At 45.3% G+C, this 25057-nt stretch overlaps 1 protein-coding gene and 1 long non-coding RNA gene across 2 annotated transcripts; one reads left to right on the top strand and one right to left on the bottom strand.

The window, feature by feature from the left end:
• The first annotated feature begins 244 nt into the window (after window positions 1-244).
• Window positions 245-16751, top strand: LOC144290407 (uncharacterized). The gene is made up of 3 exons (XR_013358083.1): window positions 245-531; window positions 10479-12198; window positions 16622-16751. It is a non-coding gene; the product is annotated as an uncharacterized LOC144290407 (long non-coding RNA).
• A 983-nt stretch (window positions 16752-17734) lies between these two features.
• LOC144291107 (olfactory receptor 10T2-like) lies at window positions 17735-18730 on the bottom strand. The gene has a single exon (XM_077860845.1). The coding sequence runs from the start codon at window positions 18728-18730 to the stop codon at window positions 17735-17737; it is 996 nt and encodes a 331-aa protein (XP_077716971.1).
• Between the last annotated feature and the right edge of the window lie 6327 nt (window positions 18731-25057).

Genomic DNA, 25057 nt, shown 5'->3' with positions numbered 1-25057 from the left:
GAGACGCCGCGCCCCTCGGCGTTCTGCAGGAGCCAAGCCGCTCCGGAGCCGACTTTCCGCGGCCTTCCACTGGCCTCATGTTTCAGCCTGTGGTTTTCGGGCCTTCCGAGCCCGCCCGCTTTCACACCAGCCGTGCCGAACGCCCCTGAACGTCCGCCGGACGCGCATGCCGCAGGCCGCTCCCCGGAACCCGCCATCCGGGACCACGTCCCCGACAAGCCCCGCCCCTCGCCCTCCCGAGGCCCCGCCCCCAGCCCCGCCCCGCGCTCGTAGGCCCGCCTCTGCCGTTGGCCCCGCCTTCTTTGCCGACCCTTGGGGTTTGTCTATTCCGAGTGCGGAGGTGTGGACGTGCAGAAGCCGGAGGGCTCTGGGTCCAGCCGTCCGGCCTCTGGAAAATGATCTCCCCATCAGCGAAGGGGAAGTAATTTTGGAACTGAGCACCTTGCTACCTGACCCAACGAATCGTGCCACTTTACCAGTGGCTCGCATCCCTTGTGGACTTCTGAGATCTCCCTCTGAGGATTCCCCCCGGTTGGTAATTTTATCTTCTGTTGAATCATTTTACTTTTCAGCTCACCCATTTAAGAGAAGAAAAGAAAACTCCGTTTGCCCTACATTTTCCACCTATTACTGTACGTTTGCAACTCTTTTTAGCAAAATTCCTCCAATGAGTTATCTGTTTGCTGTCTCCGTGAGCCCCCGGCTATTCCCTCTTGAACCCACTCCATATAGACTCTTCCCCGCCACCCTATGAGAGCTATTCAGGAGTATGCCAACAGTCTCCAAACAGGTCCCTCTCCTTTCTGTCTCTCATCTAACAGCTCAACCCGACTCTCCTTGCCTATGATTAACAGGATAAAATGCAAACTTCCTAGAAAGGCCTTCTAGGTCCAATTAAATTCCCAAAGCCAATAACGAAATAGTGATCATTACTTTTCATTAAGCAGTTATTACATAGGAGGGGTTGTTCCCTACCCTCTTCACATTAACACATTTAATGCTTACAACAGGCCCTGTAAGGTAGTTTCTATTATTAATATCCTCATATATAGATGAGGAAACCTAAGCACAGAGAGATTAAGGTACTTGCTCAAAGTCACACAACTTGTAAGTGAAAGAGGCACCATGTGAACTCAAGCAATACTGCCCCCAGACCAGGCATACCTCAAGAACAGGTACTGTGCATCAACCACATGGCTTCCCCATGCCTGTCACAGGGTGTAACATTTGGGGCCCACCCAGACACCCTTACACTTAACACTGGATTTTATTCTAAGTGAGCTGGAAAGCAAAGAAGATTTTGAACAGCCTACATCACACGAAACCTGTACACAGTAATTCATAGGGGTTTTATTTGTAATAGCCAAAAACTGGAAAAACCAAAGTCCCTTGTGAAAATCAGCAAAAAGGAAATCTCATTTAAACGGGAGTTGGGAGGCTAGGAGGGGAGCTTACATGCCCTACCATTCATCATCAACTGCAGACCTTGCAAGTGTTGAGAATGGATACTATTGTACTGCTCTGGCAGGAGGAAGAAAGGTTTTCCTCCTCCCCCAGCAACAGCCAAGCTAATGAGAAACTGTGACAGTTCATCAAATGAAAAGCTACTATTCTTAGAACTCTGTTTACTCCAATGAACTTTCCATTTATAACAACTCCTCCTAAACCTCCCTTTTCCTCTATAAAAAAACATACTTTGCCTTTGTTCTCCAGATTTGCCTATAGTTTTGCTGTAGCTTGAATATCCTGCATTGTAATTTTCTGCTATTTCTGAATAAGACCATTTTTGTTGCTAAATAACTGATGGGTTTTTTTTTTTTAAAGATTTATTTATTCATTCAGAGAGAGCGAGAGAGAGGGCAGAGACACAGGCAGAGGGAGAAGCAGGCTCCACGCAGGATGCCCGACGTGGGACTCGGTCCCGGGTCTCCAGGATCACACCCCGGGCCGCAGGCGGCGCTAAACCGCTGCGCCACCAGGGCTGCCCTTGATGGTTTTATCTTTAAGGTTAATGCCCTCGATAGGTGAATGGCTAAACAAACTGTGGTCCATCCCTATCATGGAACACTCCTCAGAAATAGAAAGACAAGCCGGGGATCCCTGGGTGGCTCAGTGGTTTAGCGCCTGCCTGTGGCCCAGGGCGTGATCCTGGAGTCCTGGGATCGAGTACCGCGTCGGGCTCCCGGTGCATGGAGCCTGCTTCTCCCTCCTCCTGTGTCTCTGCTTCTCTTTCTCTCTCTCTCTCTATCATAAATAAATAAATCCTTTTTAAAAATTGAAGGACAAACAATTGAAATGCACAACAGCTTAGATGAATCTCAAAATAATTATGCTCGGGGATCCCTGGGTGGCGCAGCGGTTTAGCGCCTGCCTTTGGCCCAGGGCGCGATCCTGGAGACCCGGGATCGAGTCCCACGTTGGGCTCCCGGGGCATGGAGCCTGCTTCTCCCTCTGCCTGTGTCTCTGCCTCTCTCTCTCTCTCTGTGTGTGTGTGTAACTATCATAAATAAATAAAAAAATTTAAAAAAATAATTATGCTCAAAGAACAGGTGTGTGGTTGCCAGCAGCCTGGGTGAGAGGAAGGAATGGGGGTAAAGTGGTCAAAACGTACAAACATCCAATTAAAAGATAAATAAGTCCTGGAGGTATAATGTACAGCTTGGAAACCACAGTTAATAATAGGGTATTGTAGATCTGAAAGCTGCTAAGAGAGTAGGTCTTAAGAGTTCTCATCACAAGAAAAGAATCATAATGATGTGAGGTGATGGATGTTAACTTATTGTAGTCATCATTTTGCAATATATGTGTATCAAACCATTGGTTGTGTACCTTAAAGTACAATCTTATATGTTAGTTGTACCTCAGTAAAACCGTGGTGGGGGAGGGGTTGTAGTCTCTATCCACAAGCTACACACACACACACACACACACACACACACAAATTATGCTGAGTGACAAAAGCCAGTCTCAAAAGGTTACATACTATATGATTCCATTAATATAATATTTTCCAAATGACAAACCATACTAGAACTCTGGAAAAACCAAGAGAGGACAGATCAGTGGTTTCTGAGAGGATTAGGGAAGAATGTTACTATAAAGAGGGTAGCACAAAGGAACTTTCTGGGGTGATGTTCTGTACCTGGATTACAGGACGTGTTAAAATTCATTGAAATGTACCTAAAAAACAAAATCTGTTTTAAAGTATGATATTTTTAAATTTAGGGCCCCTGGGTGGCTCAGTTAGTCGAGCATCCGACTCTTGGTTTCAGCTCTGGTTGTGATCTCGGGGTCGTGGGATCCCGTGTTTGGCTCCTCACTCAGCCAGAATCTACTGGAGATTCTCTCCTACTCTTTCTGTCCCTTCCCACTCTCTCTTTCTCTAAAAAGAAATAAATATTTTTAAAATATAAATAAATTATACATATAATTTCATACATGTGTGTATATAGATATTATACATACATAATGTAAATAATTTTTAAAGATACACTAGCAGAAATAAGACTAAGACAAATACCATCTGATTTCACTTATAGGTGAAATCTGAAAAACAAACAAAAATGAAGAAACAAACAGAAAGCAGAATCAGAACTATAAGCAAACCAATAGTTGCTAGAGAGAAGGGGGATACGAAGATGGGCAAAATGGGTGAAGGTACATGCTTCCAGCTACAGAATGAATAAACCACAGAAATAAAGGGTACGGTATTGGGAATACAGTCAGTGATATTGTAATATTGTTGTATTGTTGTACAATGATAGACGGTAGCTACATATGCAGTGTGGATAGCATAAGGTATAGAAATGTGGAATCACAATGTTGTACACCTGAACTAATATTGCATGTCATACTCAAAATTTTTAATGTAAAAAATAAATAAAAGATCCACTAGCATCAAATTGAATATTTTCCTTGAAGAGAGAATTAGGAAAAGGAATGCATTTCTGCCTGGGTAATGCAAAGTTTTCTTTAATGCCATATGCAGGAACCATTACTGTTATGTGCTTCACATTTTGGGAAACAATGACATTGCCAGACCTTCATATTCTTTTTTTTTTTTAGACCTTCATATTCTCATCAAGCCTCATATTTATGAGTTCCAGAAACAGTATAGGGTCTGAAAATGTCACAGGGAGAAGAGATATCAGTGTCAATTCCTCCATGTAGTGATCTCTGAGACATGGAGAAGGGGAGGGACCTTCCAATGCCCCCATGAGTGGTTCAGAGGTAAACTGGCACCCAGATCTCCAGCTTCTGGTTCAGGGAACAGTGTTTCTTTCTTTCTTTTTTTTTTTAAGATTTTCTTTATTTGAAAGAGTGAGAGAGCACAGCAGGATGAGGGGCAGAGGGAGACGTAGACTCCTTACTGAGCAGGGAGCCCAATGTGGGGCTCAATTCTGGGACCCTGGGATTATGACCTGGGCCCAAGGCAGACACTTAACCAACTAAGCCACCCAGGCACCCCAGGGAACACCCCAGTGTTTATAAATGCCTATACAGCCTTTGAGAAGGAACACAAGTTGCCCAGAGCTCCTTCTAAAGTGATGGGATACTCCAAGCCTTGCTTCCATCTGATTGAGCCAGAAGCAACACTACCAGGCCCTCCAACCATCCTCAGGAGGTGTGAGTCATACCTGGCCCCACGCCTGCACTAAATCCCTAATAAGGAGGGGAGAACCCACACTTTCATCCACCCAAGCAGAGAAATGAAAGCCAGTCTCAGTCCTCAACACTGGAAAAAATAAAAAGTCCACAGAAACCATAAAAACAGGCACGCCTCAGACATATTCCAGATTCGATTCCAGACCACCACAATAAAGCTAGTCAAAGGCATTTTCTTGGTTTCTCAATGCATATAAAAGTGATGTTTACACTATACTGTAGTCTGATGGCATTGTGTTTGAAATAAGTGTACATAATTTTTAAATACTTTATTGCTAAAAATAAATGCTAACCATCATCTGAGCTTTCACCAAATCATACTCTTTTTGCTGATGGAATGTCCTGCCTCCATGCTCATACCTGCTGACCAGACAGGGTGGTGGCAGCTGACGGCTGGGGTGGCCATGGCCATTTCATAAAATAAGACAGTAATGAAGTTTGCCACATTGATTGGCTCTTCCTTTCACAAATGATATCTCTATAGCATGAGATGCTGTGTGATGGTATTTTACCCACAGCAGGACTTCTTTCAAAATTAGACTAAGTCCTCTCAAACCCTACTGCTGCTTTATCAACTTAGTTTATGTGATACTCTAAATCCCTTGTGGTCATTTCAATGATCTTCACAGCATCTTCACCAGGAGTAGATTCCATCTCAAGAAACCACACTGTTTACTCCTCCATAAGAAGCAACTCCTCATCCATTCAAGTTTTAGCATGAGACTGGAGCAATCCAGTCCCATCCTCGTGCTCCACTTCTGATTCTAGCTCTCTTGCTGTTTCTCTCACACCTGTGAGACCTCCACAGAGGTCTTGAAACTCTCAAAGTCATCCATGAGGGTTGGAATCCACTTCTTCAGATTCCTGTTCATGTTGACATTTTGACCTCTTTCCCTGAGTCACGGGTATTCTTAATGGCATCTAAATGCTGAGTCCTTTCCAGAAGGTTTTCAATTTACTTTACCCAGATCCATCAGGGGAATCACTATCTATGGTGACTATAGCCTTACAAAATGTATTTCCTTTTTTTTTTTTTTTTTTTTTTTTTTTTTTTTTTTTTTTACAAAATGTATTTCTTAAAGAATAAGCTTGAGAGTCAAAATTACTCCTTGGTCCATGGGCTGCAGAATGGATGTTGTGTCAGCAGGAATGAGAACATTAATCTCATTTCGTGTCACCATCAGAGCTCTTGGGTAATAACCATGTGCATTGTCAACAAGCAGTAATATTTTGAAAGGAGTCTTTCTCTCCTTTCTTTCTTTCTTCCTTCCTTCCTTCCTTCCTTCCTTCCTTCCTTCCTTCCTTCTTTCCTTTTAAGCAATAGGTCTCAAACAGTGGACTTAAAATATTTAGTAAGCCATGCTATAAACAGATGTGCTGTCATCTAGGCTTTGTTGTTCCATTTCTAAAGCACAAATAGTAGATTTAGCATAATTCTTAAAGGCCCTAGGACTTTTGGAATGTTAAATAAGCATTGGCTTCAACTTCAGGTCACCAGCTGCGTTAGCACCTAACAGGAGAGCCAGCCTGTCCTTTGAAGCTTTGAAGCCAGGCATTGACTTCTCCTCTCTACCTATGAAAGTCCTGGACTGCATCTTCTTCCAATAGAAGATATTTGGTCTACATTGAAAATCTATTGTTTGATGTAGCCACCTTTATCAATTATCCCAGCTACATCTTCTGGATCTGTTGCTGTGGCTTCTACAACAGCACCTTCTGCTTCATGTTGCACTTTTAGGTTATGAAGTTGGCTTCTTTCCTTAAACCTCATGAGCCAACCTTCACTAGTCGCCAACTTTTCTTCTGCAGCTTCCCCACCTGTGACCCTTCACAGAATTGAAGAGAGTTAGAGCTTTGCTCTGGATTAGACTTTGGCTTAAAGAAACGTTGTGGTAGTTTGATCTTCTATCCAGACCACTCAAACTAAGTCCACATCAGCAATAAGGCGGTTTTGCTTTCTTATCACTCATGTCTGTTCACTGGAATAGCACTTTAATTTCCTTTGCAACCACAAGTTGACTGACTGTTACAGGAGACTTCACCTCCAGCCTCTCTCTACCTGAAGCCTGCCTTCCTCACTAAGCTTGATCATCCCCAGCTTTTTATTTGAAATGAGAGATGTATGACTCTTCTTTCAGTTGAATACTTAGAGGTTATTGTAGGCTTATTAATTGACCTAATTTCAATATTGTTGTGTCACAAGGAAGAGAGTGGCCTGAGGAGAGGAGAGAGATAGGGGACCAGTGGCCAGTGGAGCCATGAGAACACACACATTTATTGCTTAAGTTCACCTACTTATACAGGCGCAGTTTGTGGCACCCCAAAACAATTACAGTAGTAGCATCAAAGACCACAGACCACAGATCACAAATATAATGAAAAAGTTTGAAATACTGCCAGAACTACCAAAAGGTGACACAGAAATGTGAAGTGAGCAAATGCTGCTGGAAAACTGGTGCCAGGGCAGCCCTGGTGGCGCAGCGGTTTAGCACCGCCTGCAGCCCAGGGTGTGATCCTGGAGACCCGGGATCAAGACCCACGTTGGGCTCCCTGCATGGAGCCTGCTTCTCCCTCTGCTTGTGTCTCTGCCTCTGTGTGTGTGTGTCTCTCATGAATAAATAAATAAAATCTTAAAAAAAAAAACTGGTGCCAGTAGACTTGCTTGACACAAGATTGCCACACACCTTCAATTTGTAAAAATCACTGTATCTGCACAGCACAGGAGAGGGAAGAGAGGAAAGCTACATGCAACCAAATGAGGCATATCTGTGCTAAGTTTTTAGTACATTTTAGTAATTTATGAGTCATCCGGTTCCCAAATCTAAAAGAAAAATGGAAGCATCATACAAAAATTTTAATGTGCGACCTTTAAAATACAAATTGAAAAAGAAAAATTGAAACTGAAATCAAGCATCCTAAGGTCAGCTTTATTTGTAATAGTCAAAAACTCAAAAAGCAAGACATAACAAAATGTCCCCCACTAGGTAAAGGGCTAGACTATACTACAACCATACTATGGAATACTCTCACTGATGTAGTAGGCTTTGTTAGACATGCATATTATATCTTATGTATTAGAAAATGGAAGGCAATTATTATTGAAAATGCACCCCACCCAAATGTGTCTCTTCTTTCATCATACCCAGAGGCTGGAGGGAATAAAAGAACTTTCCATTCCCAGAAGGGAAGTTTTAAGAGTAAATAATCATGAACACACAATATCTAGCAATTTGTCCAAATTTTATTATTCTCTTGAATCACCCATCAAATCATCTGAGATGGAAATCTGGGAATGTCTTTGCTCTACTCTCGCTTTCTCTCCTCATCCCACATTTCTTTGGGGTTATGTGTAATCTCTCGGTTCCACAGGGTCCCGTCTCCCAGTGAACTGGTGAAGGCTGCTAAGAGCACACACCACTTAGGGCTGGATCCTGGCTTGGCTCTTCGGTAGCTGTGTGATACAGGGCAAGTTTTTTAAACTCTCTGAGCTCCAGTGTTCCTCAACAATAAAATGGAAATAGTAATCTTGATTCATGGGAGGATACAAGTAATGTGTTGCTATTTGTCCACCAGAAATTATTCTCACCTTCCTCCTTTAAAAATAGAACTCCTCAGGGACACCAGACTGGCTCAGTCAGTAGAGCATGTGACTTCATCTCAGGGTTGTGAATTCAAGTCCCATGTTGGATGTAGAGCTTACCTTAAAAAAAAAAAAAAAAAAAGTAATAAAAAAATAGGACTCCAAAGATGTGGCCTGGAACCTGGTAATCCACCTAAAAAGCATGTGTCCAAACACCCTTGCTGCCTGCTGTGGGGTCATAGTTCCAGCCAATGGGACATGAACAGATGTGATGACTACCACATCCACACCGTGCCCTTAAGAGGAAAGGGCATGTGCTCCTTTGAGCCTCATACCCTTTCCTATACCCTGAGATGTAGAAACAATGGTTGGAGGTAAAGAAGTTACTTAGGACTCAAGGATTAAAGACATGGTTTATAAGGAAAACAGAACTACTTTACCAGCCCCAAACCAACCACCACCTCTAGACTGCTATATCCAGTTTCAGCTACTGTGTTTTGGAGCCTTTTTGTTATAGCAGCTCACACTGTACAATAACTAATATAAGAATTAATGCTAGGGACACCTGGATGTTGCAGTCAGTTAAGCATTCAACTCTTGCTTTTGGCTCAGGTCATGATCTCAGGGTCCTGAGATCGAGCTCCACATCAGGCTCTCTGCACTCAGCACAAATTCTACTTTATCTTCTCTCTCCCTCTCCTCTTGTCCCTCTCCACCCCAAATAAATAAATAAATAAATATTTTTTAAAAGAGAGTTAATGCCAGAAATGGCATTCTGCTATAATAAAAAACCCAAACTATGAGGCATTACCTTAACAAACAGGTAGTAGGTCATGAGGACACAGATACAAGGTGGAAAGTTGGTGATACATGTTAAGTTATAGTAAACCATTGGGTAAACTGTGATGTCTTGCATGACAGCCTGTATGCCTGTTGAGTCTATAGCCCTCTAGGAATGGTTAGAGAAGCCAGACTTTTTGTGCGTGTTTCCTACTTCTTGCCACTGTTAAGAAAAAGACAGAGGTACTGAGGCAAGCCAAGATGGAAGGGACTATGGTACTATTAAAGTAGTGTCTCTCCATGCAGTTATAATTTAAATAGACTGAGTCTGGTAATTCGGAGCCTCACAGGGAAGCAGTGATACAAAGTCACCCGGAGAAGTCAGTGATAGCAAGAGACTGGCCCTTTCTCAGCAGCCTCAAGAAAATGCCAAGGTCCAAGGCAGGGAAGTAAATGAAGGCAGCATTCAGGTTTAAGACCATGTCAGGAAAAAAAAAAAAAAGACCATGTCAGGGGTAGTGGAAAGGGAGGTGGGCAGGGAGTTGGGGTGACTGGGTGATGGGCACTGAGGGGGGCACTTCGCGGGATGAGCACTGGGTGTTATGCTATATGTTGGCAAATTCAACTCCAATTTTAAAAAATTTTTTAAAAAAAGACCATGTCAGATGGGGGTGCCTGGGTGGCTCAGTCAGTTGAGAGTCCAATTCATGGTTTCTACTGGATCCATGGTCTCAGAGTCCTGGGATCAAGCCCTTTGTCAGGCTCCACCCTCAACAAGGAGTCTGCTTTAAGATTCTCTCTCCCTCTCCCCCCTCTTCCTCTGTCCCTTCTCCCCTGTGTTGCCTGTGTGTGCTAGTGCTCGCTCTCTCTTAAATAAATAATTTTTAAAAACTATCTCAGGGGCACCTGGGTAGCTCAGCGGTTGAGCATCTGCCTTTGGCTCAGGGCGTGATCCCGGATGGGATCAAGTCCCACATTGGGCTCCCTGCATGGAGCCTGCTTCTCCCTCTGCCTATGTCTCTGCCTCTGTGTGTGTGTCTCTCATGAATAAATAAATAAATAAAATCTTAAAAAAAAAAACTATCTCAGATGGATGAAACATTTTTAAAAAGATTTTATTTATTCATGAGAGCCAGAGAGAGAGAGAGAGGGAGAGAGAGCAGCAAGGAATGCACCAAGAAAGCTTCAGAAGTAGTGATGAGGGACAGGGGACAGTGAGGAGCCTCACAGAGGGCAGAGCCCAGAACCACAGAAGACAAGGGACAAAGAACTGGTTAAAAGCAAGGGGAGGAGTCTTCACCAGTGCTGCCTAACACAAATTTTAAGTTGCTAAGTTCAGTGACCTGTGTGTTTCCCATGCTTCTGCTTCTCCTGAGGTTTATTGTTTGTTTTGTTGTTATTGTTCACTGTGGTTTTAACATTTATTTCTCATTGAGATTGTTTTTTATCTTAGGTTTATAGGTCACCAGAATGCAAGAAGCCACTGCAGAGTGTGAAGGACAGACTTCAAACACTACTTCAAATACTATGCAGCAAACAGATGACTTGTTAGACTACATCCCCAGGCAGGGGTGCTGGATATATGAGAAGGAGGGGTGTGTGCATATTATATGATGCTGAGTACAGTGGTACCAGTCCTTCTGGTTCTGCTTGTCTAGGGAGGTGACTTCAGATCTTTCAGTACCAAGACATCTGCAAGACAAACAAATCCTTCTCTTGCTAATATTGACTGCCTCTCATAGCATAACTGTTTCTTTTCCTGCCTCCCCAAGGATCTTTTATTGGATGTTAATTCTGAATTACAGTATGAAAGAATTCAAGGGTGCCAGACAAAGATTATGGTCAGGAATGCCAAATGTACTTCCACACTGGGCCCTCCTCGGTGGTACTTGTGTAGCTGCTCATGTTTGAGTTCCTTGTGACAACAGTAGTTGAAAAGCGCATAAGCTGCCAGCACCATACAAATCCCAGCAATGTCCCCTGTTTATTAATGGGGGGACGGGGGGACATGAAATGCTCCAGCAGTGCTCTTAGGGGTGAAATTCCACATCAGTGTCCAGATTGGCATCTCTCTTAGTTTCACATCCTTGAGATTCTTGTCCTTCACCAGTTAAAAAAAAAAAAAAAAGGAATCTGAGCAAGGGTTAGCAGGGACCTCTGTAACACAGCCTTTCACAGGCTGTGATAAGAATGTTGGCCAGGACTGAGATCTCATCTGAAGACTCAGGTGGGGAAGGATACTTTTCCTCACTCACTTATTTGGTCTCACACTGGATTGGGCTCTTCAAGAACTGTTGAACTCAGGGCCTCAGGACCTCACTGTTGTCTGGAGGCTACTCTCAGTGGGCTTCTCTAACTCTTGCATGCAATTTGCTCCATCAAAACCAATAAGGGAAAGAGTCTGATAGTAAGATAGAAGTCAAAGCCTTAGTAACCTGACCATGGAAGTGACATCCCCTCAATATTTTCATATTTTGCTGGTTAGAACAAGTTACTCAAGGGGAGGCAATTATGTGAGGTTATAAGTACTAGAGATAGGATCATTGGGGAAAATCTTCAAAGCTACCTGCCATACTGTACCTTCTTCTGGATTTCCAGACTCCGGTGCTTGGACATTTGTTTCCCCCAACTTCTCTCCTTCTCTTCTCCTGGTCCTGGAAAGGCATTCTCCCTACAATACCTTTCTGAAGTAGGCATCACCCTCTTTTTAAAGATTTATTTATTTATTTATTTATTTATTTATTTATTTATTTATTCATGAGACACAGAGAGAGGCAGAGACGCAGGCAGAGGGAGAAGCAGGCTCCATGCAGGGAGCCCGACACGGGACTCGATCCTGGGACCCTAGGATCACACCCTGAGATGAAGGCAGATGCTCAACCACTGAGCCACCCAGGTGTCCCAGCATCACCGCCTTTTTTCTGTGGAACCACAATGGCAAAATCCCTCCAGGGGAATGCCGAGGATTTCAGTAAACATATCTGTTTGGCATTTTTAGAATCTTATCTCTCAAAGAGTCATATAATCATGTACAAGTTTAAATACACAGAATGAATAGCAGAGTAAGAAAACAGAGGAGCAAGGAGAGGCATCTCAGAGGCAAGCCACAGAGGTCTACGTGAGAAGTCAGGGTTGTTGAAGATGGTGGCTTGGTTTCCCCAGGGCAATCAGAGGTATGTAGATATGGGAAGTTTCCTAAGGTGTTTTCTTCTTTTTTAACGGATTCCACCTGTAAGTGTATCAGTAGGATACACTAAGAAATGGGTGATGCACTCTTGCTGGGTACTACAGGGGTAGTTTTTAAAAGGGGCTGTTTGTAAAGGTGTGAGCAGTTAGGGGCTGGAGCAGCACCCCAGAGCTAGCAGCACTGGAGAGCTGTTAGCACCTGCATGCCTGAAGGCACAAAGGGGAGAGTGGTTATTGCCACCCAGAAAGAGTGGTTGTGTGGAATGCATGTAGCCTCTGAATAAAAAAGCAGCCACCCATGGGCACATGTAGAGAGAGATTGGGGAGAGAAATACTTTGGCCTTTCTTTCCTCCTGCCCTCCATCTCCTGACAGTACCTCCCATTGGCCAAACCCAACCAGAAGCCGGAGAGCAGAGAACCCATCAATGTGATCCATACCAGTTGATCTCCTGAGACAGAGATGAGTGCAAAGGGTAGACTTGCTCTGGTAAATGGAAGATATAGCATATTATGCACAGCCCATATTTTTCTGGAGACTCTCATGGTGGAAAGCCCATCCTCAGAATTTACCTTGTTTTTTTGTTTCTAGTTCCTTGAGGTATATGGTCAGGCTGTTGATTATGCATTTTTCTTCCTTTTTAAAAAAATATTTTTTTAATTTATTTATTCATGAGAGACAGAGAGAGAGGCAGAGACACAGGCAGAGAGAAAATCAGGCTCCATGCAGGGAGCCCGGCACAGGACTCAATCCTGGTCTCCAGGATCAGGACCTGGCCTGAAGGCAGACATTCAACCACCAAGCCACCCGGGCTGCCCTTTTTCTTCCTTTTTGATTTTTTTTTTTTTAATCTATGATAGTCATACAGAGAGAGAAAGAGAGAGGCAGAGACACAGGCAGAGGGAGAAGCAGGCTCCATGCACCGGGAGCCCGACATGGGATTCGATCCTGGGTCTCCAGGATCGCGCCCTGGGCCAAAGGCAGGCGCCAGACCGCTGCATCACCCAGGGATCCCTTTTTCTTCCTTTTTAATGGAAGCACCTATAGCTATGAATTTTCCTCTAAGCACTGCTTTTGCTATATCTCATAAGTTTGGGTATGTTTTCATGTTCATCTCAAACTATTTTCCAATCTAACTTGTAATTTCTTCTTTGACCCCATTGTTTAAGAGTGTATTGCTTAATTTCTAAATATTTGGGAAGTGCCTAGTTTTCCTTTCATCACTGCTTTCTTATTTCATTCCTCAGTGGTCAGACAGGATGCTTGGGATGATTTCAATCCATCATCAGTGTTTAGTCAGACAAAAGTGAACTACTACTATTTCACTTCTAAGGATGGCTATAATGTTTAAAAATAGAAAATTAAAAAAATAGAAATAAAAATGGAAAATAAGTTTCGGCAGGAATGAAAAGAAACTGGAACCCTTGTTCTCTGCAGGTGGGGATGTCAAATGGATGCAGCCTCAATGGAAAACAATTTGGTAATTCCTCCAGAAGTCTCACATAGAATTACCTTATGATCTAGCAATTCCAGTTCTAGATGCATACCCAAAGGGATTGAAAACAAGGACTCAAACAAGATATTTATACAAGAATGTTCATAGCAGCACCGTTCACAATAGCTGAAAGATAGAAACAAACCAAATATCCATTAACAAATGAATAGATGAACAAAGGGTGATCCATCCATACAGTACAACATTATTCAGCCATGGAAAGGAATGAACACACTGTATGTTCTGGCATATGCTACAATATGGAAGGATCTCCAAAACATTATGCTAGGGGTGCCTGGGTAACTCCAATGGTTAAGCCTGTGCCTTCAGTTCAGGTCATGATCCCAGGGTCCTGGGATCCAGCCCCACATTGGGCTCCCTACTCAGTGGGGAGTCTGCTTCTCCCTCTCTCTCTGCGCCTCTCCCCCAACTCTGTTCTCTCTTTCTCTCTCTCAAATAAATGAATAAAGTATTTAAAAACACATTATGCTCAATGAGGGGCACTTGAGTGTTTCAATCAGTTAAGCACCCAACTCTTGATTTTGGCTGGGGTTATGATCTCAGGGTTGTGGGACAGAGCCCCACCTTAGGCTCCTCGCTCAGAGGGAGTTTACTTGGGGTTCTCTCTCTTCCTCTTCCTCTTCTTCTTCCTCTGCCGCTCCCTCCTCTAAAATAAATTTTAAAAATCTTTAGAACATTGTGCTAAATGAATAAGCCAGACACAAAAGTACAAATATTATATGATTATACTTAAATGAAATATCTAGAATAGGCAAATTCATAGAGACAAAGTAGATTTGAGGTTACCAGAGACTGGGAGTTTGGGGTCTGGAGAGTCATTGGCTAAAGGGTACAGAGTTTCAGGTTAGAATAATGGAAAAAATTTTTCGAAAATAGTAGTGACAGTTGCACAAAATTGTGAACATAATTAATGCCAGGGAATTTCATTCTTTTAAAATGGTTCAATAGTGGAAATTTGTTTTTCACTCAATTGTGACTATTAGGGAGACAGAACCTGAGAGACTCCTAACTCTGGGAAATGAGCGGGGGGGGGGGGGGGTGGAAGGGGAGGTGGTCGGGGGTGACTGGGTGATGGGCACTGAGGGGGGCACTTGATGGGATGAGCACTGGGTGTTATTCTATATGTTGGCAAATTGAACACCAATAAAAAATAAATTTCTAAAAAAAAAAAACAGAAAAAAGCAATTCTGACTATTATTAGTTTTGAAGATTAAAATAGCGATAATGTGAAAGTCAGTCAAAAAAATGGAAAAGGGGGGCAGCCACGGTGACCGGCAGTTTAGCGCTGCCTTTGGTCCAGGGTGTGATCCTGGAGACCTGGGATATTGAGTCCCACGTCAGGCTCCCTGCGTGGAACATGCATCTCCCCCTGCCTGTGTCTCTGCCTCTCTCTCTCTCTCTCTCTCTCTCTCTCATGAATAAATAAATAAATCTTTTTTAAAAAATGGAAAAGGGGTGCATGGGTGGTTCAGTCGGTTAAACATCTACCCTCCACTCAGGTCATGATCTCAGAGTCCTGGGATTGAGCCCCACATGCAGCTCCCTGCTCAGCGAAGAGTCTCCTCCCTCTCCCTCTGCTCTTCCCCATCACTTGTGCTTCTCATACCCTCACACTCTTTCTCAAATAAATAAATAAAACCTTTTTTAAAAAATGGAAGAGTTTAAATCAGCTTAATGCCATTTTCACTAAGAATAAAACAAACTAAAAGTGTTATGAGTTATTCATTCATTCAATCACTCAACAAATATTTTTCAGGTGCATCCAAAATACCAGGCACCATACTATGCACTGCAAGTACAGCAGAGAAGAAGAAAATAGAAAGGTTTTCTGTAGACCTTACATTGTAGTGGGAGGAGAAAAACAATAAACAATAAGATCATCTTAGTGAGTGATAAATATTTGGGAAAAATTAAGTGTCAAGAGAATGAGAAGACAAGCCACAGACTAAAAGAAAATATTTACAAAGGACATACCTGTTACTATGGAAGCAGCCCAAGTGTCCATCAATTGATGAATGGATAAAGAAGAGGTGGTATATATATATACACACAAATATGCATTTATATATATATACACAAATATGCAATGCAATATTACTCAGCCATAAAAAGGAATTAAATCTTTTTTATGAAAAAAAATAAAAATAAAAATAAATCTTTTTTATGATTTTATTTATTCATGAGAGATACAGAGAGAGAGGCAGAGACAACAGGCAGACGGAGAAGCAGGCTCCATGCAGGGAGCCCAACATGGGACTTGATCCCAGGACTTCAGGGTCATGACCTGAGCCAAAGGCAGACACTCAACTGCTGAGCCACCCAGGCATCTTTTTTTTTTTTTAAAGATTTTATTAAAAAAAAAAAAAAAGAATGAAATCTTACCATTTGCAATGACGTGGATGGAACCAGAGAGTATAAAGCTAAGTGAAATGAGTGAGTTATTAATAGGGAAATAGCATATAATTTCATTTATGCAGAATTTAAGAAGGAAAACAAACAAGCAAAGAAGAAAAATAAGAAACAGACTCTTAATTATACAAAACAAATCAGGTGGTTGCCAGAGGGGAGGTGGGTGGTAGGATGGGTTAAGGAGGTGACGGGGATTAAGGAATGCACCTGTCTGATGAGCACCAGGTGATGTACAGAAGTATTAACTCAGTATATTGTACACCTGAAACTACTATAACACTGTATGTTAACTAACTGGAAATTAAATGAAAACTTTAAAAAACAAATCTGATAAAGGACTGTCAACCAAAACATACAAAGAATGCATAAAACTTATTAATAAGAAAAATCTTAATCGTTAAAATGACAAAATTTTATGTTATATAAGTTTTATCGCAATGATTTATTAAATCCCCCCTTCTTTTCTTCCCCCATCATACATCAAAGAAATAAAGGATCCAAAGGGAAGAGAGCTAGAGAATCACCATGAAAACAACTACCTTTAAGATGCGACTCTGAGTGGGAAATATCAGAAAGGGAGACAGAACATGAGAGACTCCTAACTCTGGGAAACGAACTAGAGGTGGGGGAAGGGGAGGTGGGTGGGGGGTTAGGGTGGCTGGGTGATGGGCACTGAGGGGGGCACTTGATGGAATGAGCACTGGGTGTTATTTTGTATGTTGGCAAATTGAACACCAATAAAATCTTTTTTAAAGATAAATAAATAAATAAATAAATAAATAAATAAATAAATAAATAAATAAATAAAAAATAAATAAATTTTAAAAAGATGCGACTCTGAAGAAAAAAAGGACAGCCTAGGGCTGGTTCAAGGCCACGGAGAAGAAAACCAGGGCTCCCCGGCAGAGGGGAACTGTGGGTCTCCTGCTCCCCGAGGACCGCAGGTGATGCCAAATGGCTACATAGCCGTCCCAGCCCAGCAGGGTAGGGAGGAAGCAGCCCCCCCAAAAAAAAGTGGAAAAAAAGTTTCTGGGTGAGACTAAGCCAAGCGATGCTGGACCCGGTGCCAATCCCTGCTCACTGCCAACCCTACCCTGCGCCGCTCGCCAAGGCTTGGCGGGGTTCTTGGCGCCATCTGCTGGTGACCATCCCGCACTGCAGACGGCATCCCCTCCGAAGTCCAGGACAAAAAGACAAAATCAAGAAAACAGCCTTCATGAAGACTGCTAACTCTGGGAAACGAACTAGGGGTGGTAGAAGGGGAGGAGGGCGGGGGGTGGGAGTGGATGGGTGACGGGCACTGGGGGTTATTCTGTATGTTAGTAAATTGAACACCAATAAAAAATAAAAAAAAATTAAAAAATAAAAAGAAATTTTCAAAATTATTAAAAAAAAAGAAAAGAAAACAGCCTTCATGGACTTGATGGTGGGTCTTAGCTGCCGTCAACTGCCTCGGTGAAGAGGCTATTTCACTCAAGGTTATGGGAGCGGCCTCTGTTTTCCAAATGGAGAAACTGGGTGTCAGCTAGCAAAAGCTAGAAGGGGGATGTGGATCAAGCGTTTATTTATTTATTATTATTATTTTTTTTTATCAAGAGTTTATTTAAAATCCCCGCGGCTCCGCGCCAGCGCCCTCCTCAGAGCCACCCTGACCTCCTTGTTGCGCAGGGTGTACACCACGGGGTTGAGCAGCGGCGTCACCACCGTGTAGAACACAGCCACCAGGCGGTCCCGGCCAGGCTCGCCCCCGGACTCCGGCCGCAGGTAGATGATGGAGGCGCAGCCAAAATGCACAATGACCACGGTGAGGTGCGCGGCGCAGGTGGAGAAGGCCTTGCGCCGGCCGGCTGCTGAGGGCATCCTCACGATGGTGGCCACGATGAAGGCGTAGGAGAGGAGGATGAGGAGGAAGGAGACCAGCACCACGAGGATGCTGAGGAAGAAGATGGCCAGCGCTTTGCCCGCGCTCTCGGAGCAGCTGAGCTTCAGGACCGGGGCGATGTCACAGAAAAAGTGCTCCACGCGGTCGCTGCCGCAGAAAGGCGAGGAGAAGATCATGCTGGTCTCGATCGAGGCCACAGAGAAGCCAGAGCAGAAAACCAGGGCTCCCAGGCACAGGCATACTGTGGGTCTCATGATCACCAAGTACCGCAGGGGGTGGCAGATGGCTACGTAGCGGTCATAACCCATCAGGGTGAGGAGGAAGCAGTGGCTGCATCCCAGACCCAGGAAGAAGAACATCTGAGCCCGACAGCCAGGGATGGAGATGGCCTGGCTCTCCGTGAGCAGACGAGCCAGCATGTTCGGGATGGTGACCAGTGTGTAGGAGGTCTCAGAGAGGGACAGCACCGCCAGGAAGCGGTACATGGGAGTGTGGAGGGTCCGATCCGCATGGATGATGGTGATGATGGTGATGTTGCCACTGAGGGTGACCAGGTATGTGAGGAAGAACAACACGAAGAGGGTAGTTCGCAGGTCTGGGAGGTTGGAGAAACCCACCAGCACAAACTCGGTCACCAGCCAGGTGCCATTGTCCTGCTGCTTCTCAGAAGCCTGAGAGGAAAGGACAGAGTAAATGGAATGGGACAATTTCATAATGATTGCCAATGCACCTCGTATCGGTTGGGTGGGAAATCACCCCTGTTTTACGAAAAATGGAAAGAGACTCAGAAATGATGTCACTTGTTTTCCTGAATATATCACTTAGCCAGCAAGCATCTCAATAGACAAGAAAATCACCGATATGGAAACAATGGATGAATGGACAAAAGATGTGATGTAAGGGTCCCTGGCTGGCTCACTGGGTAGGGCATGCAACTCTTGATCTTGGGGTGGTGAGTTCAACCTCATATTTGGTGTAGAAATTACTTAAAAAGAGCAAGAAGGATGAAGAAGAGGAGAAGAGGAGGGAGAAGAAGAAGGGCTATATACACACAATGGAATATTAATCAGCCAAGGGAAGGAAGCAAATCCTGTCATGGACAACATGACTGGAACTTGAGGACATTATGCTAAATGAGGTAGTCAGATAAGGAAAGACAAACACAGTATGTTATCACTCACTCATAGGTGGAATCTAAAAGAGCCAAACTCAAAACACAGAGAGTAAAATGGTCATTGCTTAAGAGTTTCTACTAGAAGGAGTGTGCCTGACTGGCTCAGTCGGTAGAGCATGCAACTCTTAATCTCAGGGTCATAAGTTCAAGCCCCATGTTGGGCATGGAGCCTACTTAAAATAAATAAAAACATATTTAAAAAGAGAGAGAGAGAGAGAGAGAGAGAGAGAGTTTCTACCAGAAGGCATGAATTTCCCGGTAATTCTCACCTGACATGTATGGGGAATTCAAAGTCCCTATTGGATAAGAAAAAACATACAAGACTCAAGGGGATGTGGAAGAGGAATTTACAGGGTCTGCTATAGTCTGTGTGAAAAGAACACCCCAGAAAGACAAAGCCTGTAACACTGACACTTGCAATGGACAGAATAATACCTTCAGGAATCTAGGGGCACCTGGGTGGCATCTGCCTTCAACTCAGGGCGTGATCCCAGGGTCCTGGGATCAAGTCCTGCATCAGGCTCCCTGTGAGAAGCCTACTTCTCCCTCTGGCTATGTCTCTGCCTCTCTCTGGGTCTCTTGTGAGTAAATAAATAATCTTTTTTTTTTAAGTTAGGGATAAAGTTAACACACAGTTAGATGAACTATGTTCTAACTCCTTACACTGAAAAACAGACTTTCATAATGGCCTGGGAAACCACACTTGAATTTGGAATTCCTGGGCTCTTTAGGGTCCCACACTGGAATGGGGTGGTAGGTAGAGTGCCCTGGCCCTGGCCCTGGCCTGTGGACTATCCTCTTCTTCCACCCCAGGCTCCACCCAGCACTTCCAGGGACCTCACACATAGAAGTATGGATCCCCCAGCCATGCAAGTTCAAGCTGTACCTACACCCCTCAGCAGCTGCCACTCCCTGACCAGCCCCCAGCAGTAAGGTCTGTGTCAGAGGGATGGACCCAGAAAAGGGACACTCTCAGGCTCTGCTGGTGACTTGGAGACACCCAGACAGGGCTATCTGGGATCTCATAGAGCATTGTCTACAGTGGGATTGCTCAGCATGGAGCCTGCTCAGGATTCTCTCTTTCCCTTTCTCCCTCAATATACACTCAGTGTAGGAGTCTCCTCTACTGCAATTATACAGCATCCACTCCCATGCCTCCAGTGATGGGGAGGTCACTATCTGACCCCCCCCCAAAAAAAATCCCCATTATGTAGGGCAGAAATCATGTGCTCAAGGCAGCCCTTTAGTGACCTACAGGAACAACAGGGATGAGCCCCAGAATCAGAGAAGCCTAAATTTGAATGTTGGTGCCTTCACCCACTAGAGTGAAGGTGACCAAGGGTGGCTGGGTTTGTGCCTCTGAGCCTTATCCATGAAAGTTGAGATTGATCCTGTGAGCTCACAGATAATGGTGAGTTAAGAGTCCCAGAACAGTGCTATGAATTTGCTGGTCTTAGACTCCTTGCACCCCTAAGGAAGTAGGGGTTGGGGGGATAATCTGCTCACATTCTTGGGGTCCTGGGACCAGGATGTGAAATGAAGCCAGAGGTCTGTCTCTGGACGTTGTGCCTTTGGGGCTATTTTACAAGCTCCCCTTTCATCCTGCTCATATTCACTGAGTATCTGGTCTGTGCCAGGTGCTGCCGTGGGCACTGGGGACACACAGCAGGGAGCTCAACAGGAGGCAGAGATCCCAGCCTTGGAGGAGCAGGAGGTTCTAGAGGGAGGGTGTCGGGCGATAAGCCACGAAGGTGTTAACTAAACAAATGAGGCTGTGTGCTAAGAGAAGTGCCACAGGAGATGGAACTGGAGGGTATTATGCTGAGTGAAATAAGTCAATCGGAGAAGGACAAACATTGTATGTTCTCATTCATTTGGGGAATATAAATAATAGTGAAAGGGAATAGAGGGGAAGGGAGAAGAAATGTGTGGGAAATATCAGAAAGGGAGACAGAACATAAAGACTCCTAACTCCGGGGGATCCCTGGGCGGCGCAGAGGTTTGGCGCTTTCCTTTGGCCCAGGGCGCGATCCTGGAGACCCGGGATCGAGTCCCACGTCGGGCTCCCGGTGCATGGAGCCTGCTTCTCCCTCTGCCTGTGTCTCTGCTTCTCTCTCTCTCTCTCTCTCTCTCTCTGTGACTAACATAAATAAATAAAAATTTTTAAAAAAGACTCCTAACTCTGGGAAACGAACTAGGGGTGGTGGAAGGGGAGGAGGGTGGGGGGTGGGGGTGACTGGGTGACGGGCACTGAGGGGGGGGCACTTGACGGGATGAGCACTGGGTGTTACTCTGTATGTTGGCAGATTGAACACCAATAAAAAATAAATTAATTATTAAAAAAAAAAAGAAGTGCTACAGGAAAGAAAAAGTAGAGTACTTGGGGCTCATTGAGGGGAAGGGCTACAGTTTCATGTAGGATAGTCAGGGAAGTGCTCGTTGAGGTTTAATGCTCAGTCTCTCAGGAATGTTCCCTGTTTCTTCATTTTCAGATCTCATCTCTAGGGCTGGGAATGGGCCAGGGTGGCTTCACCGGGGTGACAAAGACCCCACATTCACACTTGAAAGAAATTTTAGGGCGGCCCTGGTGGCTCCGCAGTTTAGCGCCGCCTTCAGCCCAAGGCGTGATCCTGGAGTCCCGGGATCGAGTCCCACGTCGGGCTCCCTGCATGGAGCCTGTTTCTCCCTCTGCCTGTCTCTGCCTCTCTCTCTCCATGTGCTCTCATGAATAAATAAATAAAATCTTTAAAAAAAAAAAAAGAAAGAAGAAAGAAGAAAGGAAAGAAAGAAAGAAAGAAAGAAAGAAAGAGAGAGAAAGAAGAAAGAAAGAAAGAAAGAAAGAAAGAAAGAAAGAAAGAGAAAGAGAGAAAGGAAGGAAGGAAGGAAGGAAGGAAGGAAGGAAGGAAGGAAGGAAGGAAGGAAGGAAGGAAGGAGAAGAAAGAAGAAAGAAAGAAAGAAGAAAGAAAGAAAGAAAGAAAGAAAGAAAGAAAGAAAGAAAGAAAGAAAAAGAAAGAAAGAAAGTTTAAAAGCCAGCCCAGAGGACACGTGAAGGAAGACCAGGTAGAGGCATCAGCCGGGGTAAAGGCTCTGGGGCTGGGCTGGGCCTGGAACAGGAAATCCAGGAGGAACAGAGGGGCAAAGGGAGCAAGAGGGCTAAAGGAGGTGAAGCCTCAGGAGTGACGGGGCACGCTGTTAGGGTCTTGTGGGTCACGGGGAGGACTTTAGCTCTTAGGCCAAGTGGTGTGGGGCCGATGGAGGATTCTGAGCAGAGGAGAGATGCGACCTGACTCAGGTATTCCAAGGCACCCTCTGGCCATTGAGGGAGAACAGAGTGTGAGGACATGGGAGACACAGGTGAAAGTTGGGAGACCAAAGCAGAGGTGGCTGAGCTGGTCCAGGTGAGGGATGATGGGAGCTGGACCAGGGTCAGGGCCATGGAGGCAGTGAGAGGTGACCAATTCTGGACAGGCTGTGCACATGAGCCCCTGGGCTTCCTGACGGGTTGGATGCAGGTGTGAGAGAAAGAGCAGGGTATGGGAGCTGGCGGAGCTGCCTCAGGGGTAAGACAGGTCCAGCCAGGGGTCACAGGGGACTGTCATCCAGGGAATGCTGGGGGCAGACACACGCTGGGTGGGAGACTCATACAGACGGGAGGCCCCTCCATTGGCTGCAGCCCCCAGCACCCGACCAGGAGGGGGGAAGAAGAAAGCCAGAAACCTTTCTGAACGTGGCTGAAATTTAAGCCCACAATAGCAGAGAAGATGTGACTTTTTGCCTCAACATGTCCAAATTCCGCTTTCCAACTGTGAGAGGTGAGGGTGCTTAATCAGATGAAATCAGGTTGCTGGCAGGACTGGAAAGTGCCTTATTTCTATACCCAGATCCCAGGAAAATTGCAGCCACGGGGAGATCCCCAGCCCAGCTGCTTCTTGGTTGGGGGAGCCAGTGAGTGGTGAGTTCTGGGGCTCTGCCCAGTGCCACCTTCGGTGAAGGTGAGAGAGAGGAGCACATGGGATTAGGATCTAGAGTCTTTCCCCTTCCTCTTTCTTCTCTTCGGGATTCCCCCCTAAAAACAGGAGCCCCCTCCCCCACCACCTTTGAGACCTCACCGCTTCATAAACCTGTGTGCATTTGTGCCCATGAAACTCCAGGGTACAGGTGTGTGCATGTGTGTGTGTTGCTTGCAGCACACACGTGTGCATTTCACACCTCGTGCTCAGACCACACATGACCACCTCTGTGTCCCACAGTCTGCTAGCACACCTGCACATGCCAGTGTTCCGTGTGCCGGTGAGCATTTGTGGCTTTGGAGGGGTCTCCTTGAGGTTCCCCCAGAGGTCCCTGCTTCCCTTCCTGGGCAGGTGTCATATTCTCCTCCACTCTACAATCTGTCATCCACAGAAAACAGAACTGAACACCTTCCAGGCAAATGCCATCCAAGCCCATCACCTTCGGCTGTTTCCAGGTTAACACTCTCACTCTGGCATTCCTCTCCCCCCCGACCCATTTTCACCCTTAGGGTCAGGGATGGGCCAGAGTGGCTTCTCCAGCTTTGCAAAGGCTCTAAATCCACACTCACCATGGCCAAGGGAGGTTCCCACCACACCTGCCAGCATCACTCTCTGCTTACCGCCTGAGAAGGGAGGGGCTGAGGGCCCAGGTCCTGTTATGCAGGGGGTCCCTGGAGCTCCCATCCCAGGGGCTCCCCAGCCACTAACAAGCACCCCAGGGCTCAGGCTGGTGACTCCCTGCAGATTTCCTCCCTACTGGAAACTAGAGACCTCAGAGTCTGCTTCCCCAGCCCCCAGGCTCTGATTGCAAAAGGTGGGGGAAGAACTAATTATGATTTATTTCTGTGGTAGACAAAATGCACTCCTCACTCAATCAATGCTCCCCAGTGCCCATCAGTGCCCACGGCTTGCTGGGTAAGGCTGCTGCCCGAGGAAGATGTGCGTGCGAGCACACACACACTCTGCTCCCAGAATGGGGAGGAAGAAGTGGATCACTTGCTGTTATACAAATGTTGCCCAGGCTTAGCTTCTCTTGATGACCCCAGCCCCCTTGATCCCTTTCCCTACTCTCCCCAGAATTAATTAGTTGTCAAATGCTCCCTCTATTCTTCCTCCTTTCCTATACTTCCCTGCCCCCCCATCCCCTCAGCCCCACCCTAACTCAAGTGCATCATTCTCACCTGGCAAAAGCCTGCCGCACGACCTCCCTCTGGTCCGTCCTCTCTATGGCCACCAGAACAGAAGGCTCTGGCTGTGTCCCGTCTCTACTCAGAGACCTCCATGGCCCCCCGTTGCCCCCAGAGTAAAGTTTTAAATTCCCCATGTCTACATTCAAGAGCCTTGGGATCTGGCCCCTGCTACCTTATCTAGTTCCAAATCCAGCTGTTGTTCCATGCAAACTGACACACATCCATTCACTCCATTAATAAGAAAGTGAGATATGGACCCAGCCATTCCAACTTGCTGACACTTCCTCTGAAATTTCCACGCTGTTTCACATCATTTTGCCCCTCCCTGTGCTAGTCTCTCAGGAATTTCTTTTCCCCTCCTAGCCTCCTGGCAAATGCTCACTCCTCCTGAAAGACACATCTCTACATCACCACCTCTAGGAAGCTTTCCCTCATCACCTGTGGCATCTGTACTCCCAGATACCCTGGGTTTCCTCTTCATATTATCTGTGTCCTTGTGTGTCTCTCCCTAGCCTGAAATTTAAGCCCACAACAGCAGAAAACATGTGACTTTTTGCCTCAATATGTCCAAATTCCGCTTTCCAACTGTGAGAGGTGAGGGTGCTTAATCAGATGAAATCAGGTTTCTGGCAGGACTGAAAGTGCCTTATTTCTATACCCAGATCC

The sequence above is a fragment of the Canis aureus genome, chromosome 19 (assembly GCF_053574225.1).
Source record: "Canis aureus isolate CA01 chromosome 19, VMU_Caureus_v.1.0, whole genome shotgun sequence".
Taxonomy (NCBI): Eukaryota; Metazoa; Chordata; class Mammalia; order Carnivora; family Canidae; genus Canis; species Canis aureus.
This window is presented reverse-complemented; position numbering and strand designations above follow the sequence as displayed.